The sequence below is a fragment of the Haliotis rufescens genome, unplaced genomic scaffold (genome assembly GCF_023055435.1).
Source record: "Haliotis rufescens isolate VD_foot unplaced genomic scaffold, xgHalRufe1.0.p SCAF_6, whole genome shotgun sequence".
Lineage (NCBI taxonomy): Eukaryota > Metazoa > Mollusca > Gastropoda > Lepetellida > Haliotidae > Haliotis > Haliotis rufescens.
Window position 1 is genome coordinate 34956414 of NW_025964334.1, and position 20037 is coordinate 34976450.

At 40.3% G+C, this 20037-nt stretch overlaps 1 protein-coding gene across 2 annotated transcripts in view; it reads right to left on the minus strand.

The window, feature by feature from the left end:
- LOC124117565 (putative ammonium transporter 1) overlaps nucleotides 1-19602 on the minus strand; it is a 50171-nt gene extending 30569 nt beyond the window's left edge. The window contains exon 1 of one of the 2 annotated variants that reach the window (XM_048385782.1): nucleotides 19368-19602. In XM_048385782.1, the coding sequence (XP_048241739.1) occupies nucleotides 19368-19500 (133 nt within the window). In that variant the 5' untranslated portion in view covers nucleotides 19501-19602. The remainder of the gene's footprint in view (nucleotides 1-19367) is intronic. The other variant, XM_048385781.1, reaches the window with a different exon arrangement.
- Nucleotides 19603-20037: the final 435 nt, after the last annotated feature.

The following is a 20037-nucleotide window of genomic DNA, read 5'->3' on the forward strand; positions in this document are numbered from 1 at the left end:
AAAACATGATGATGAAGCGATACATGACTGCCATGTGAGATAACACTATAGTGCCAGACATGATCACAGCGCGTGTCATTGTTGTAGCACGAGACATGGTTGTAGTGCAAAACATGATGATGAAGCGATACATGACTGCCATGTGAGATAACACTATAGTGCCAGACATGATCACAGCGCGAGTCATTGTTGTAGCACGAGACATGGTTGTAGTGCAAAACATGATGATGAAGCGATACATGACTGCCATGTGAGATAACACTATAATGCCAGACATGATCACAGCGCGTGTCATTGTTGTAGCACGAGACATGGTTGTAGTGCAAAACATAATGATGAAGCGATACATGACTGCCATGTGAGATAACACTATAATGCCAGACATGATCACAGCGCGAGTCATTGTTGTAGCACGAGACATGGTTGTAGTGCAAAACATGATGATGAAGCGATACATGACTGCCATGTGAGATAACACTATAATGCCAGACATGATCACAGCGCGTGTCATTGTTGTAGCACGAGACATGGTTGTAGTGCAAAACATAATGATGAAGCGATACATGACTGCCATGTGAGATAACACTATAATGCCAGACATGATCACAGCGCGAGTCATTGTTGTAGCACGAGACATGGTTGTAGTGCAAAACATGATGATGAAGCGATACATGACTGCCATGTGAGATAACACTATAATGCCAGACATGATCACAGCGCGTGTCATTGTTGTAGCACGAGACATGGTTGTAGTGCAAAACATAATGATGAAGCGATACATGACTGCCATGTGAGATAACACTATAATGCCAGACATGATCACAGCGCGAGTCATTGTTGTAGCACGAGACATGGTTGTAGTGCAAAACATGATGATGAAGCGATACATGACTGCCATGTGAGATAACACTATAATGCCAGACATGATCACAGCGCGAGTCATTGTTGTAGCACGAGACATGGTTGTAGTGCAAAACATGATGATGAAGCGATACATGACTGCCATGTGAGATAACACTATAATGCCAGACATGATCACAGCGCGAGTCATTGTTGTAGCACGAGACATGGTTGTAGTGCAAAACATGATGATGAAGCGATACATGACTGCCATGTGAGATAACACTATAATGCCAGACATGATCACAGCGCGAGTCATTGTTGTAGCACGAGGCAGGATTGCAATGCAAGACATGATTTTTGAGTGCGAAATATGATTGCAGCACGAGAGATGAGTTGAGAGAGAGACATGACTGTAGCACGAGAGATGATTGTAGCCACAGACATGATTGTAGCACGAGAGATGATTGTAGCCCGAGAGATGATTGTAGCACGAGAGATGAATGTAACGAGAGACGTGATTGTAGCACGAGAGATGAGTGTAGCCACAGACATGATTGTAGCGACAGACGTGATTGTAGCGCGGGAGATGAATGTAGCGACAGACATGATTGTAGCACGAGAGATGAGTGTAGCGACAGACATGATTGTAGCATGAGTGAGTGTGAGTTGGGTTTAATGCCGCTTTTAACAGTATTCAAGTTATATCGCGGCTTGTCAGCTTAATGTGGGAGGAAACCCTCAAGTGATGCAGGTCTCAGACGTTTACCACTTCGGTGAAACCCACGAGCACGGGAATGGTGCTGACAAACCTAGAAACATAATCGGGGCGAACCGGGATTCGAACCCACAATCATAGGTTTCTGGCGTGCCCAAGTGACGCAACTATGCACAGCGAATCGCGGCGCCTTAGACGACTGGGCCACCCGTGCCCCCGACTGTAGCATGAGAGATGATTGTAGCGACAGACATGATTGTAGCACGAGAGATGATTGTAGCGACAGACATGATTGTAGCACGAGACATGATTGTAGCGACAGACGTGATTGTAGCGCGAGAGATGAATGAAGCGACAGACATGATTGTAGCACGAGAGATGAATGTAGCGACAGACATGATTGTAGCACGAGACATGATTGTAGCGACAGACATGATTGTAGCACGAGACATGATTGTAGCGACAGACATGTTTGTAGCGCGGGAGATGAATGAAGCGACGGACGTGATTGTAGCACGAGAGATGAATGTAGCGACAGACATGATTGTAGCACGAGAGATGACTGTAGCGACAGACGTGATTGTAGCGCGAGAGATGAATGAAGCGACAGACATGATTGTAGCACGAGAGATGAATGTAGCGACAGACGTGATTGTAGCGCGAGAGATGATTGTTACGACAGACGTGATTGTAGCGCGAGAGATGATTGTAGCGACAGACATGATTGTAGCATGAGAGATGATTGTAGCGAGAGACATGATTGTAGCACGAGAGATGATTGTAGCGACAGACATGATTGTAGCATGAGAGATGATTGTAGCGACAGACATGATTGTAGCACGAGAGATGATTGTAGCGACAGACATGATTGTAGCACGAGACATGATTGTAGCGACAGACATGATTGTGGCACGTGAGATGAGTGTAGCGACAGACATGTTTGTAGCACGAGACATGATTGTAGCGACAGACATGATTGTAGCACGAGAGATGACTGTAGCGACAGACATGATTGTAGCACGAGAGATGATTGTAGCGACAGACATGATTGTAGCATGAGAGATGATTGTAGCGACAGACATGATTGTAGCATGAGTGAATGTGGGAGGAAAGCCCGAAGTAATGCAGGTCTCAGACGTTTACCACTTCGGTGAAACCCATTGTAACCCACGTAAAACTTTATATAACAACTCAGTTTGAAACATGTTTTACAGTTCTTGGGGTCATTCTATTGTGTTGTGGCAAAACCGTTCGAAATACTTAAATGGTCGACCCATGGGCGCGATTAGTCAATCCGAAAAGTGTTTTATTCGATCACGGTGATTTCAATGCTTCTAGAATGTTTTGTCGCGGTGTTGCACAGGGGTCAATTTATATCCGGTTGCTTAAAATAGAGAAGGTGCAACTTGTAATGCGGCGCGGTGAATGTCGAGAAGTGGTTTATGGGTCGTTGTAACCTGTCTAGGCCAATGACACCATATTCATCAAGTCGACTTTTCGTCGCTCATTTGAGATACGTGTATGGTGGAGATACTAGTAGGTTCGAAATACGGGTATGATCGAGATACGAGTTGATCGAGATTAAGTATGACCGAGATACGGGTATGGTGGATATAAGTGTATATTCGACACATGAGCATGATCGAAATACGGGTATGATCGAGTTGATCGGGACTGACTATAATCGAGACACGAGTATGAAGGATATACGTGTATGATCGACAATCCAGTATGATCGATATACGGGTGTGATTGAGATACGCGTATGAATGACAAATGAGTAGGTTCGAGATACGAATGGCATGGAAATACGAGAATGGTCGAGATACGTATATGATCGAGATACGAGTATGCATGCTCCAATGATTTTCTGATTCAGATACACCCATTCTAAAAAACCAATATTGATGCTTAAAATTTGAACTTGTCACTATTCCGTATGAGTTAGTAAGTGAGTGAGTTGGGTTTATATCGCCGTTTTTAACAGTATTACCACGGCATGTCAGCTTAATGTGGGAGGAAAGCCTCAAGTGATGCAGGTCTCAGACGTTTACAACTTCGGTGAAACCAACGAGCACGGGTATGGCGCTGACAAACCTTGAAACATAATCGGGGTGAACCGGGGTTCGAACCCACAATCATAGGTTTCTGGCGTGCCCAAGGGACACAACTCTGCACAGCGAATCGCGGCGCCTTAGACAATTGAGCGACCCGTGCCTCCCATTCCGTGTGAGCTAACGAAGGTATTTTAGAATACATTTGTGGAAGGAAATATAGAAATATTATTCTAATTAAGGATAATATTTAAATTAATTAAGGATTATGTTGCTTAAACAAATGGCAAATAAATGAATAATATACTTGGTAAAAAAAACATGAATTTATTATATAAAATTCTAAAACCTAACACCAACTTTCTCGTATCATCAGTGTGTAAGTATTGCTTGATTCAAAGCAAAGTGTTGATCCTATTGTATGTAACATATCTACAAAGGCATCTTGAGCAAAACACGACGACTTTGTCTTGTGCTATTTCTGATCCTGTTTATCTTCTCGAATTCTATCTGAGCGATTATTTTGCTTGGGGGAAATCTAACACACGCTATCACTTGTAATAGCAGGGTATAAGCCAATCTGCTTTTTGATATGAGAAACACGTTCTGCTTCGATAATTCATGAGTTCAAGGTTACGAATGAACAGGACATTGGCGTGTAAATAATGTACGGTTTAACTGTTTTCGTGGAGGTCTTATACAACTGTACTCGTTGATCTCGAGAACCATTATCTCTTTAACAATTTCAAAAACATCATCCTATCGAGCCATAAGTGGAGAAATACACCGCGATGGTATCTCACTGGCTACGATGGGGATAGCTAGACTACAAAGCTGTGTTGAAGTTGTTCGACAAGAATTAATGGTTATAATGCTTATGAGGAGTCTCTGTGTTATAAGGGTAGACACTTGTGTCTCTACAATGCCTGGGCCAACACATGCACGCCTCAGAGTTACAGGGAAAGACGCCTATCTCGACACAATACCTGCACCTACACATACACATATCTGTGTCATAGAGGTAGACACCTATCTCGACACAATACCTGCACCTACACATACACGTCTGTGTATTATAGGGGTAGACACCTATCTCGACACAATACCTGCATCTACACATACACGTCTGTGTATTATAGGGGTAGACACCTATCTCGACACAATACCTGCACTTACACATACACGTCTGTGTATTATAGGGGTAGACACCTACCTCGACACAATACCTGCACTTACACATACACGTCTGTGTATTATAGGGGTACACACCTATCTCGACACAATACCTGCATCTACACATACACGTCTGTGTATTATAGGGGTAGACACCTATCTCGACACAATACCTGCACTTACACATACACGTCTCTGTGTTATAGGGGTAGACACCTATCTCGACACAATACCTGCACTTACACATACACGTCTCTGTGTTATAGGGGTAGACACCTATCTCGACACAATACCTGCATCTACACATACACGTCTGTGTATTATAGGGGTAGACACCTATCTCGACACAATACCTGCACTTACACATACACGTCTCTGTGTTATAGGGGTAGACACCTATCTCGACACAATACCTGCACCTACACATACACGTCTGTGTATTATAAAGGTAGACACCTATCTCGACACAATACCTGCACCTACACATACACGTCTGTGTATAATAGAGGTAGACACCTATCTCGACACAATACCTGCACCTACACATACATGTCTCTGTGTTATGGGGGTAGAAACCTATCTCGACACAATACCTGCACCTACACATACACGTCTCTGTATTATAGGGGTACACACCTATCTCGACACAATACCTGCACCTACACATACACGTCTCTGTGTCATAGAGGTAGACACCTATCTCGACACAATACCTGCACCTACACATACACGTCTCTGTGTTAAAGGGGTAGACACCTATCTCGACACAATACCTGCACCTACACATACACGCCTCTGTTTTATAGGGGTACACACCTATCTCGACACAATACCTGCACCTACACATACACGTCTCTGTGTTATAGGGGTAGACACCTATCTCGACACAATACCTGCACCTACACATACACGCCTCTGTATTATAGGGGTACACACCTATCTCGACACAATACCTGCACCTACACATACACGTCTCTGTGTTATAGGGGTAGACACCTATCTCGACACAATACCTGCACCTACACATACACGTCTCTGTATTATAGGGGTACACACCTATCTCGACACAATACCTGCACCTACACATACACGCCTCTGTATTATAGGGGTACACACCTATCTCGACACAATACCTGCACCTACACATACACGCCTCTGTATTATAGGGGTACACACCTATCTCGACACAATACCTGCACCTACACATACACGTCTCTGTGTTATAGGGGTACACACCTATCTCGACACAATACCTGCACCTACACATACACGTCTCTGTGTTATAGGGGTAGACACCTATCTCGACACAATACCTGCACCTACACATACACGCCTCTGTATTATAGGGGTACACACCTATCTCGACACAATACCTGCACCTACACATACATGTCTCTGTGTTATAGGGGTAGACACCTATCTCGACACAATACCTGCACCTACACATACACGTCTCTGTGTTATAGGGGTAGACACCTATCTCGACACAATACCTGCACCTACACATACACGCCTCTGTATTATAGGGGTACACACCTATCTCGACACAATACCTGCACCTACACATACACGTCTCTGTGTTATAGGGGTAGACACCTATCTCGACACAATACCTGCACCTACACATACACGTCTCTGTGTTATATGGGTAGACACCTATCTCGACACAATACCTGCACCTACACATACACGCCTCTGTATTATAGGGGTACACACCTATCTCGACACAATACCTGCACCTACACATACACGACTCTGTGTTATAGGGGTAGACACCTACCTCGACACAATACCTGCACTTACACATACACATCTCTGTGTTATGGGTAGACACCTATCTCGACACAATACCTGCACCTACACATACACGCCTCTGTGTTATGGGGTAGACACCTATCTCGACACAATGCCTGCACCTACACATACACATCTCTGTGTTATAGGGGTAGCCATCTATCTCGACACAATACCTGCACCTACACATACACAAGTCACATGAGGATTAAATTATATTCCTAGAGACATTAAATAGATAATAAAACCCAATCTCAATTTTAATAATGAGGTCTTACTTTATCGGATTTGCACAAAATGGTAATGGTAAGAATGAAAAAAAGGCCATCAACGACTGTGTCTCCTATGACCGCAGTCAGAACTGTGATATGATGACACAGGACGCAGTCAGAACTGTGATATGCTGACTAAAGTGTCACAAGGCGCTGTCAGGATTGTGATATGCTGACTAAAGAGTCTCCCACAGGACGCAGTCAGAACTGTGATATACTGACTAAAGAGTCTCCCACAGGACGCAGACAGAGCTGTGATATGCTGACTAAAGAGTCTCCCACAGGACGCAGACAGAACTGTGATATGCTGACTAAAGTGTCTCCCACAGGACGCAGACAGAACTGTGATATGCTGACTAAAGAGTCTCCCACAGTACGCAGACAGAACTGTGATATGCTGACTAAAGAGTCTCCCACAGGACGCAGACAGAACTGTGATATGCTGACTAAAGAGTCTCCCACAGTACGCAGACAGAACTGTGATATGCTGACTAAAGAGTCTCCCACAGGACGCAGACAGAACTGTGATATGCTGACTAAAGAGTCTCCCACAGGACGCAGACAGAACTATGATATACTGACTTAAGTGTCTCCCACAGGACGCAGTCAGAACTGTGATATGCTGACTAAAGAGTCTCCCACAGGACGCGGTCAGAACTGTGATAAGCTGACTAAAGTGTCACAAGGCGCTGTCAGGATTGTGATATGCTGACTAAAGTGTCTCCCACAGGACGCAGACAGAACTGTGATATGCTGACTAAAGAGTCTCCCACAGGACGCAGATAGAACTGTGATATGCTGACTAAAGAGTCTCCCACAGGACGCAGACAGAACTGTGATATGCTGACTAAAGTGTCTCCCACAGGACGCAGACAGAACTGTGATACACTGACTAAAGTGACTCCCACAGGACGCAGTCAGAACTGTGATATGCTGACTAAAATCTCTCCCACGGGACGCAGTCAGAACTGTGATATGCTGACTAAAGTGTCTCCTACTTCGATGTAATGGCAACAGATTATGACCACAGACCACAGTCATATACTGCTGTGCAGCTGAAAATAGGACATTGTTCATGAGCTCACTCAAGGTATTGGCATGGACAAACCATGCGTTTTGAATAAACGACCTCCACCTTGTAATAAATGCTCAGCGTTTTCTCCGGGCTGGGTCGAGACGGTCTCTTGTTTCTGTCAGGTGAGTAACACGATGCACGGTGGGTCTGTCCACGTCCCGATCACGGTATTGTGACAAGCACGTCTACCATAGTCCACGAGCGTCTACCTCGGGATCCCATCACAACACTGAAGTCGCTGTTAATTATTTGTGTGTGACTAGGTGTGTCATAGTGTCGTAAAACCCACTTTTGTAAGATGTGCGTCTGCCTCGGGGTCCCATCACACCACTGAAGTAGGTGTTAATTATGTGTGTGTTTGTGTGTGTGTGCGTGCGTGCGTGCGTGTGTGCGTGTAGGTGTGTAGGTGTGTCATAGTGTCGTAAAACCCACTTTTGTAAGATGTGCGTCTGCCTCGGGATCCCGTCACACCACTGAAGTCGCTGTTAATTATTTGTGAGTGTGAGTGTGAGTGTGAGTGTGAGTGTGAGTGTGTGTGTGTGTGTGTGTGTGTGTGTGTGTGTGTGTGTGTGTGTGTGTGTGTGTGTGTCTAGGTGTCATTGTGTCGTAAAACCTACTTTTGTAAGATGTGCGTCTACCTCGGGATCCTATCACGCCACTGAAGTCGCTGTTTATTATTTGTGTGTGGCGATTTGTGTCATAGTGTCGTAAGACGCAGACACACACTCGCTGATCGTGTGTATTATACCTTTTCTCACACATGTGTCTTGTATATTGTGTAAAATATGTAGCGGAACACTGAGTTATGGAAGATACTTGCTGTCAACACGTGATACTTTGGGTCATTATGTTTGACTGGGATTCTGTCTATCTAGACTTGTAGGCTGTGAAGTTTCACGACTGTCCGATAAATAGTATTACCAAGTGATAACCATAACTAATTAATATCGTCATTTCATCCGTTAGTGTCCACACAGTTACAGCAGTGGTTAAACCCCAACCCTTAATGAAAACAAAATACGTTAAGTGTCTTTCAGCAACTCTTTGTGCATTCTTAAACAAAAAGGGTTAATGTGACTTGCTTTACATAAAGAGTATTTATTTTACATTAACGGGTGCAACAGTGCTGCAAACAAACAGGGAAACCGGTTTACCATTAGCTTGGTATCACCAGCTGCCGTTCTGTAATGTCAGAACGGAGAGTTCTCAAATATACACAATAAAACACCTAACTTAGTCATCAAACGAGATGGATTTCGAATGAAAACAAATCGAAATGTTAGTGATGAATGTCACCTTTACTGTTTTTTAAGCCCATTGATACTATCGGCAGTATCAATGGGCTTAAAAAATAGTAAAGGTAAAGTAATACTATCGGCAGTATCAATGGGCTTAAAAAATAGTAAAGGTAAAGTAATACTATCGGCAGTATCAATGGGCTTAAAAAATAGTAAAGGTAAAGTAATACTATCGGCAGTATCAATGGGCTTAAAAAATAGTAAAGGTAAAGTAATACTATCGGCAGTATCAATGGGCTTAAAAAATAGTAAAGGTAAAGTAATACTATCGGCAGTATCAATGCACTAATGTTTTTGAATTATCGTATTGACCGCTGACCATGAGCAATTACGATCCATCAACGGTCTTTAAACTCCTCGTGCATCCTATTTACCCATGGTCAGATGTCAGATATTAAAATAATGATAGATGACCCCTGTGGGTCTAGAAGTTAAATAATGCCGATGCGACGTTTTACACCACCCACCCCTACTTTAAACCCCTACAGTGTACAACTAAAAATCTCAATGCACTTCGCAGGCCATATCTTTATGTCGGTTCTTTTCAGAAAGCCAACAGAACGAGCCAAACATTCATGCACTGTTGTGTCCATTGCGTTTCCCCATGCTGGGGGATGCTTGTCTTTCGTGTTTGAAACGTAAGTGATCAACTAATGGCCGAATTCTCTTGCTCAAATGGACATCGTTGTCATCAGTCGAATGAGTCCTCATTCACCCCCGCCCCAGGGTATCTGGGTCATCATGACAAGAACCCTGACATGCGCGCTGCATGCATGAGAGCCTCGTTTTCCCGTGGGACATGCGTGCACGTTGAAGCTTTGAATATGGAGGTCAAGTGATTGGCTTCAATGTGCATCTAGGCATCTATGAGTTAAGCCCAGTTTGTCCTTCTCGGGTTCAGTTACAACTCAAATACAGGGCGCATGGGTAATTGAACAAGGATGTACTTTGTAATGTTTGCAAAACATGTAGCTATTGTGACCTTGCATTCATGCATACATCGTGTGCATATAAGTACGTAGGCGAAAGTAAGGGAGTGTTTGATACATTTTACGCGTAGACAACTGCTGCTACTACTATTACTGTTGCTACTACTACTACTACTACTACTACTACTACTAGTCTACTACTACGACTACGGCTACGGCTACGGCGACTACGACTACTACGACTACGACTACGATTACGGCTACGGCTACTGCTACTACTACTACTACTACTATTACTACTGCTGCTGCTACTACTACTACTACGACTGCGACTGCGACTACTACTACCACTACTACTACTACTGCTACTACTACTACATATTTGCAGTTGTCTTTCCCTGAACGTATTTTTGATTTATGAACAAAACTAGACTGAACACGTCCCGTTTTAATTCTGGAAACCCATTTGTCCAGAAATTCTCCATGCTGTGCCCAGTCCATGGCCAGTCCATGCTGTGGCGAAGAGTGGTCCATGGGCAAGAATATTTTCCTTTGATCAAAACTCATGTTTTTCTTTGGCAAATACATAAATGTTTGTCTACAAGCATCGTGACATATTCAACTCATTTTTACTTAATTCAACTAATTTGTGGCGTTAATAAAATATTTTTCTTTGCTCAAAACTCATGTTTATCTTTGGCAAATACACAAATGTTTTACAAAGTTTTACAAATTTCACCTTGTGTACGTATTGTAACGAACTTTACTGAACCCGGCCAAACCTTAAGTTTCAAAACATATTTATAGTTTATCATACGCATTCATGCGAGTGTACTCCAATTCATTGGCGTTATTTTCTACAACATTAAAGTTTAGTTAGTTTCTTTTTCATTTCCCATTTTATGTCTCGTTGTTACATATAACTCTGTTCGTTACATTGTTTGTGATGACTTACAAAGACGAGGCCACCGAGCGGAAGAACCCGGCCTACCGCATCTTTGGTCTGGTGTATTGCAGTAAAATGTTAACGGCCTGCGCTTGTAAGTGGATTTTGCGTTCCATATACGTTCCATTAATCACACTGGGAAATTAAGTGACACTTAAGTGACTATGCAATATACAGGTACACGTGCGCGTATTTTAATGGAAAAGAGTGAGTTGGGTTTAACGCCGCTTTTAACAGTATTCCAGTTATATCGCGGCGTGACAGCTTAATGTGGGAGGAAAGCCCGAAGTGATGCAGGTCTCAGACGTTTACCACTTCGGTGAAACCCACGAGCACGGGTATGGTGCTGACAAACCTAGAAACATAATCGGGGCGAACCGGGATTCGAACCCACAATCATAGGTTTCTGGCGTGCCCAAGGGACGCAACTCTGCACAGCGAATCACGGCGCCTTAGACGACTGGGCCCCCCGTGCCCTCTTAATGGAAAAGAACCCGCTGTGCCCAGTCCATGGCCAGTCAATGCTGTGGCGAAGAGTGGCCCATGGGCGAGAATATTATCACATGCAGTATACAGTATTTCAAGTATAATATACAGCATACCACATGCAGTAATATACAGTGGGCCGCGAGCAGTGCGCGCTGGGCAACTGCATGTGATGATATTTTCCTTTGCTCAAAACTCATGTTTTTCTTTGACAAATATATAATGTTCGTCTACAAGTATCGTGACACATGGTTAAAATCAGTTTAACTTAATTCAACTAATTTGTGGCGTTATTATAATATTTTCCTTTGCTCAAAACTCATGTTTTTCTTTGGTAAATACATAAATACATATATTTGGTAAATATATATAATATATATTATACACATCATTTGGTCATAGTGAAGAAATAGTGTACAACTTCATTGATATTAAGAGTGAGTTAGTGAGTTCGGTTTAACGCCGCTTTTAACAGTATTCCAGTTATATCGCGGCGTGTCAGCTTAATGTGGGAGGAAAGCCCGAAGTGATGCAGGTCTCAGACGTTTACCACTTCGGTGAAACCCACGAGCACGGGTATGGTGCTGACAATCCTAGAAACATAATCGGGGCGAACCGGGATTCGATACATTGATAGGTTTTTGGCGTGCCCAAGGGACGCAACTCTGCACAGCGAATCGCGGCGCCTTAGACGACTGGGCCCCCCCGTGCCCCCTGCAATTAAGATGGACTTTTATCTCTGGCTTCTTCTCGGCTGTCTGACACTGACCGATAGGGCTCACCAGCTGCCGTGAGTCGATTTGCTCGCTAACGCAACTGAGCGTGACAAGAGACTGGGCTACCGTCTGTAAGGAGAGCGTAAATAAACTTCGAGGCAATATCTGTTTTACGCGTTTTTGAACACTGATTGACTATGATGTATGAAGATTTCGAAAAAGGGCGCATGTCAATGAATTGCTTCAGCCTAAACAAACAGGCAAAAAGAACGGTAGAAGCTCATCGGATGTTCTTATTTGGAAATACCCCTGATGGTTATAGCTTAATAATAATAAAACGTATCCCTGAAATGAAAGCATTTTCGGTTTTCGGATTGCGCGGATAATACGATTGCTACTCTCTTGTTGTCATCCATGTTTCCTCGTATAACCCTACGCCTGTGTATTTGTTGTCATTCACTTGAACCTCAGTTTATGAATTTATTACAGGTATGATTCGTGGTAGCTCCACTCAGATTACCAGACAAAGGTTCCCATTTGGCGTTTCTTATGTCTGGGGTAAATAATTAATCTGTATCCCGGTTTGAAGTTGGGTGAAATGTATGTTATGTAACATGCACGTGGCAGCCCAGCAAGAGGAGTGATCAGTTCATATACTTTTGTGTATCAAAGGATCAGCAGAAAATACGTTGATTGAATAATCACTGTTATTTTGCACAGTGGATTTGTCAAAAGTAAGTGTTTACATGTGTAGGTTTACTAAAGCAGGCACTGTCGGCACTGTCAGCACTGATAACCGCACTTATAATTATTACCCAGTCAGTGATAGTAAACATAAGTTTGCGTGGGAATTAAGTGATGTCCAATCTACTGGTGACAATGTTCATACTGAAAGTGTACAAGAAAATGATGGCATGATAATGTTGATGTTTTTAATGAATGTATAGATGATAATAGTGAAATTGTTGATAATGATTACATATCAGTTATAATAGAAGAAGAATATGAATATGTCCTGTGGATAAATATATCAAAGACACTATGTGACACCAAACAAGATTTTCTTTTAGGAACAGTATATATCCCTCCAGAAAATTCAAATTACTTTACAATTGAGACATTTAATGAAATTGAAAAGACTTTTCTCTCTTTGAGTGAGTATGTTATCCTAATGGGTGACTTCAATGCAAGAACTAAACAGCTTTGTGATTATACCATATTCAATAAACAAGTACCCATAGAATTTGATATTGATATAAATGATATGGGTAATGAGCTTGAGCCTGATATGTTATTAGATAAACTTAATATATCACAGGTCAGGGCTAATCAAGATAATGCAAGGGTTAATAATTCAGGTAATAAAATAATAGAGATATGTAAAAATCTTAACTTAATGGTAGACTGGGACAGGATAAAAATGTAGGTAAAGCAACATGTAAAGATGATAGTGTAGTTGACTATGTTATTGCCTCCCAAATGTGCTTACATCTGTTTACTGACTTAGCCATTTTAGACTTCTCACCCCTGTATTCAGATGTGCACTGCCCAGTGTCTTTTTCATTAGCCACTACTGTACTCCAAGATCAAACGGTAGGTATCCAGTGTGAAGTAAACACAGTACAAAATACTCATCCTGGACCAAAACGTTAAAATGTAGATAGAACTAACAGGTTTCCACAAAGTTTGAATGCTTCTACAAAGTTTGAATCTCACTCGGAAAGCACATGTAGCTAGACAAGGCCAAGCTGACCCACATCTGATTAATGACATAACTGAAGAGGCCAGGCACGTGCTGATAGACGTTGCACGCGCTGCTTTCGGGGCCCGGGGGCAGGGCGTCGGTGAGAAATATAAGATGAACAACCCATGGTTTGGAAAGGAATGTATGAATGCTAGAAAAAAAGATTCAATGCAAAAAGCCGCTTGAAAAGATTTAATTGTATATAAAATAACGACTGTTAAAATATGAATATAAGGCTTATAAGAAATGTATGGATAAGCATATAAAACAATATAAAGATAACTTAGGTAAAATATTAAGAGAAAAACACAAACACTCTCCAAAAGATTTTTGGAAAATGTCAAATAGAGATGAAAAGGATGATAATATTTGTCCTGAAATTGAAGTATTTTACCAGTTTTTTAAATCGCAGAATGAGACAACTTCAGAAGACCCGGAAATGGAGGAATGTACTATGGATACTCAATATGACTGTGAAACTTTAAATTGAGATATCACATCTGATGAAGTCATGCTAGCAGTAAGAGAACTAAAGAGAAAGAAAGCATCCGGTATTGATTTTATAGAAAATGATTATTTTATTGATTTTATTGATTTATTAACACCTTTGTTATATGAACTATTTAACCTGATATTAGAAAAGGGTATACTTCCAGAATCTTGGTTAGTGGGAATAATTAAACCGATTTACAAGAAAAAAGGTGACCCACTTGATCCTAAATCATATAGGCCTATCACTATCCTTAGTTGTTCTGGAAAACTTTTCACCAGAATTTTAAACAACCGTTTGACTAAATTCTTAGATAAAAATAATATTCTAACACCTGCTCGAGCAAAATTCAGGAAATCTTTCTCAACTGCTGAAATTATGTCGCAGGTTAAGTTTTACTGATATGTTAATTATGTCACCAACTTGTTTCCATATCTAATATTGGCTTGAACAGGCCACCTTAACTGTGGTCTGTCAGGTACATCCTGGGCCCTGGCACATGCAGTCCCTGCAAATGATGTAGAGGCAGATCACATGACTGTCCTCTATAAAGACTGCATGTGTTAGGAACCCAGCACACACCATGACGGACCACCAAGCCGTAATGCATGTCATTTTGTTATAATTACAGGTATGGTGAATGGGTTGCGTGAATGCTCTTTTAATCTTTTTTTTATCTAAATTGAAATAGGTTCATTCTTGTGTGAATTATATTAGTCCAGATAACTGTTTAATTATTAAAATGATTATCAATAATATAGTAGATGACTGTTTTATTATTGAAATGAATATCAATAATATAGTAGTTAAAAACAACTACATGGTCAGCATGTGTTAGGACCCAAGACACACCATGCCGGACCACCAAGCCATATAGCATGTCATTTTGTTATAATTACAGGACTCTTCATCATCAATAAAACATCAGCCCAGAACACGAACTTTGTTGTTCCTGTGACAATTATATTTGTAATTTATATGCTTATGCAAATATTAAGAACTAATAAACAAAAACTATACTGCGCTTTCATAGACTTTACTAAAGCTTTTGACACTGTTTGGCGGGTGGGATTATGGAGGAAAATGCAGACTATTGGCATCAAAGGTAGATTTCTTAGTTAGTTCAAAATATGTATAAAAATATTAAATGTGATGATGAAATGTCTGGTTACTTTCCTTGTAATACAGGTGTTAGACAGGGAGAAACTTATCCCCTCTATTATTCTCAATTTTCAAAAATGACGTGGAAACCTTTTTGCTTTCATCTGGGTGTGGAGGGGTTAATCTCAACTATGATGAAGATAAAGACTTAATTGTATGGATCCAATTTATAATGTTATTATATGCAGATGATGCTGTATTATTTGATGAATCACCAAAAGGTTTACAGAAAGCCTTAGACTCTTTTAATGAATATTGTGAAGAGTGGAAATTACATGATTGTAAATATAAATAAAACAAAAATTGTGATTTTCGGTGGTGGCCCATCGAAAAATTCGAAACTTAAATTTCACTATTCTGATAAAACCCTAGATATTGTCGACACTTATACGTATTTAGGAATTGTACTTCACGGGAATAGAAGACTAGTATCAAGTCTTAAGTCCCTTAGTGATAGTGCATCGAAAGCTGTGTTTTGTCTGATAAAAAAATCAAGAAATTTAAATTTATCTTTGGACTGTGTATTATCAGCTTTTGATACGATGGTATTACCAATATTAACTTATGGCTCAGAAATCTGGGGCTTTGAAAATAAAGAAATTATAGAAAGAATACACCTTAAATTCCTCAGTCTTATCACAGGATTAAAAGTTCTACTCCTCTTTATATGATATATGGCGAATTAGGTAGGCTACCATTAAGAATAACAATTTGTAAACGAATGATATCTTTCTAACACATATTAACATATCAACCTGGTGTGTAAACTTTCACAGCTGTTATATCAATATTTGTCACTTAAGAGGAACAGGACTATTGCATCAACAAATCCCTGGGTTAGATGTGTTATGAATATATTAGACACTATTGGATTTTCTTATGTAGTTAAGAATCCGTCAATTTGCACAACAGAGTGGCTAGTGTCAGAAGTGGAGCAAATACTAGTACTTAAAGATCACTTTTTTCAGAAATGGAGAAGTGACGTTAATTCTAGTTCTAAAGGATTATATTATAAACATTTAAAGGATACTCCGGTTCTCGATAAATATCTTCTATTGCCAAAACGAATATCAATTCCATTACTACGATTTCGAACCTGTAATCATCACTTACCTAATGAGACTGGCCGATGGAAAAATATTCCAAAGGAAAATAGAGCCTGTAAACCATGTAATTCCCCATCTATTACTGATGAATTGCACTACTTATTCATATGTATTTTTTTAAAAGAGAGAGGCAAACATTTCTATCATCATATTATACTAAATGGCCAACTATTATAAAATTGGTGAAACTCTTATCAACAACAAACACACAGGATCTAAAGAATGTATCGAGATTTCTTGTAAAAATATCCATTAGTATTAAAAAGGCTAGGTAATCACATGTTGTTATTAACTGCCATCTTGTCTGCTATCTGAATATATATAATTATTTATTGTAATATGCTCTTGTACCACCTTTTGTGGTTTTTGAGAATAAACTGATTCTTTACTAAAGCAGAGGGAATACCCCCATATCTGAGCGTGAAGTGCCGATGTAAAACAACATACTTTGTTCAAAGGATTAGCCGATAAAACGGTGATTGATTGTTCATTGTTATCTGTAACTCTGTTTTTTTAAAGAACCGTGCACATTATGAAAATTGTTGTCACGTAGGCTTTCTCAGCTGATCTTTGAGACTTAACACCTATGTGAAACACCTGAAACAATCTAAGTGATCAGTTAAGAAACGAACACGGGTTATAATATCCCGAAAAGCTATGTATATATTTTAAAATATTTGATTGTTACAGAGACACGTGACATCGAATAAGTTTATTTGTACAGCTGCATTCGTGTGGGATATTGTTCCTTTGTGTGGATATTCACGGATACATTCCTCGAACAAGGTAGCTGTCTATACACAAGGCCGTAAACTTTTTTTGACAGGGCTGGCAAATATTTGTACAAGTAGCACTTGTCCCCAACCTGTATTTTCATGATTCAAATAAGACTGTTTTCTATATAAAAAAAAAATCCAGGGGGAGAGGGGGGGAACTGCCAAAATATAAAATATACACACGATTAAAAATAAGTCATGCTCAGGTGAAATATTTACTTTGTGTTGCAAGTCAAAATAGTGTAAACGAAAATCACACAATACCAAGCAAGTGACTTATCATAACTTCCTCACCATTATAATGCAAATACCTACATTTCATTATTTTCAAGACTAAACTGTATTTCATTTTGTTGATCAGTGTGACTATACGCCTTTAGACGATCAATAAAAGCGACAAATGCGCTTACGAATGGCGCAGCACAGATCGCGAACTAGTCTAGATTTCTGCTAAGTATTTATTCCTGCTCTTTCTTCTGCAGGACATATCATGGATGGTGACATTTGAAGGGTATCACGTTTCACACCCTTGTGCCACACATAGGGTATGTGTAACCATTTTACTTAATATGTATTGTAAGCCATTTCTATCATATCATCTAATAATACTTAGTTGTAAGTAATGACAGAAATGATTGTATTGCTTTGATGATGATATGATATATATTATGTTTTAATATGCATATACTATATTATCTATTGTTTCTTATTACAGGGTGTCTATCGTGATTATTCACCAAATAAACATAAGCCTCACACCCTGTAGCCGTCTTGTTGTCATCTGTATATATATTTAATGGATAAAGCCAAGAATATCCGGTTACATCAACCGGGTACTCACGGGGAGAAAGCAATAACAAAGGCAACCAGCAGTCCCAGGGAATTGCTTTAGATCAGTGCCCATTTGATGAGCTGTATGATTATAAACCGAAACGTCGCTTTACAGTATAATAAAGATTATCCATTAACCTCTTCCTGCATTGCCATCTGTTAGCTTCATAAAAATGCCTATGAAACATTTCAAAGAGATTATATGCAGTGGTAGGACTCTTAACTCGGTACACAACAATCCATTTCATTACAGGTGGGTTGTGATTGAATAGAATCTCTAACCCACTACTATCACTAACCCATTACGTATCACTATCTTCCACGCAGTACAGTTGTTGAAAACTCTGCCGTCCCGACATTCAATGTAACAACACATTACTCTTCTCACATGTCTCTTAATGAAAGCATATTCGTACTCCTTTTCACCCCAATGTGAATTCTGAATGCAATGTCACCACGAGGTAAAGTTTGTGAGGCGTGCTCACTGCGTGTACACGAGATGCACGCGACGCCCTTAGCCACGTGACAGGTTAAAACACAGTCATGCCCACATCGCTTTACCACTCGTGATATACACGTTATACATCTATGTAGCTTTAGACTATACGATAAAGCGTGGGCGTGGTGCTGAAACAAGGGCGCGCACATTTTAATGCACATGTGCAATAGAATGCACAGCATTATGACTGGTCATATATCATATATCGGGGGCGGAGAAATGACACCACGAAAAAGTGGGTTGATTTCGGGAAAGTTCATCACAAATTATAAATTTGAACATCAATATTTCGGGACTGGTCATTTAACACCGTGGATTAGCAAAATATCATCCAGATTTCTTTTGAAATAAACACATGAATAAATCCATATTCAATAAATTATCTCTGAAATGAAGACTGGCGCTGTCATATTATAATATATAATAAATAAAATTGAGGTAAAATAAAAATGTACTTACAATATACGATCATGCCCATGACAATGAGAAAGAATTGATCCAGGTTTTGTTTTAAGTTGTCAAGATCATTATTTGATTTTTCTAAACCTTTTTTTAAGTTGACAAATTCCTCCCACGTAATGTTTGAAGTCATGGTGACCTATTTCACAGAAGCGATCCACCTGTCTTCCTTGCTCCACGAATAATGCAAGAATGGGATAAAATTTTCATTTTATGTTGGTGTTGAAGCATTGACATACCCCTATTTGCTGATTGGACAACTGTCGCTTCGCATCACCGGCTGTCATTGCGCATATTTACTGCGCAGCTTTCAACACAGTTCGCCTGTCAGCTGAGAAATTACCTGTCGTTATCTATAACTGAAATAGGAGTGCTTGAATTCATGAAATTTAGATTAACAGTTGTTGTTATAATTATAGCGTTGGCGTAGCGTTACTAAATATTAACCTTTTTGTGCTGTCATGCTTGCAACACAATTTCAATATCACATCTGAATTAATTATACAAAAACATATTTACCATTTAATCATCAACGTAGACAACACCTTTGCTGTTTTTTTTCTATCACATTAAAATTTGACTGCTTATTAATAACATGCTCCAGATTGAACCATTGAAATAAGCGTGACAGGTTTGTCCCGGAAATCACCCATGTGTGGGTAGGGCAGTG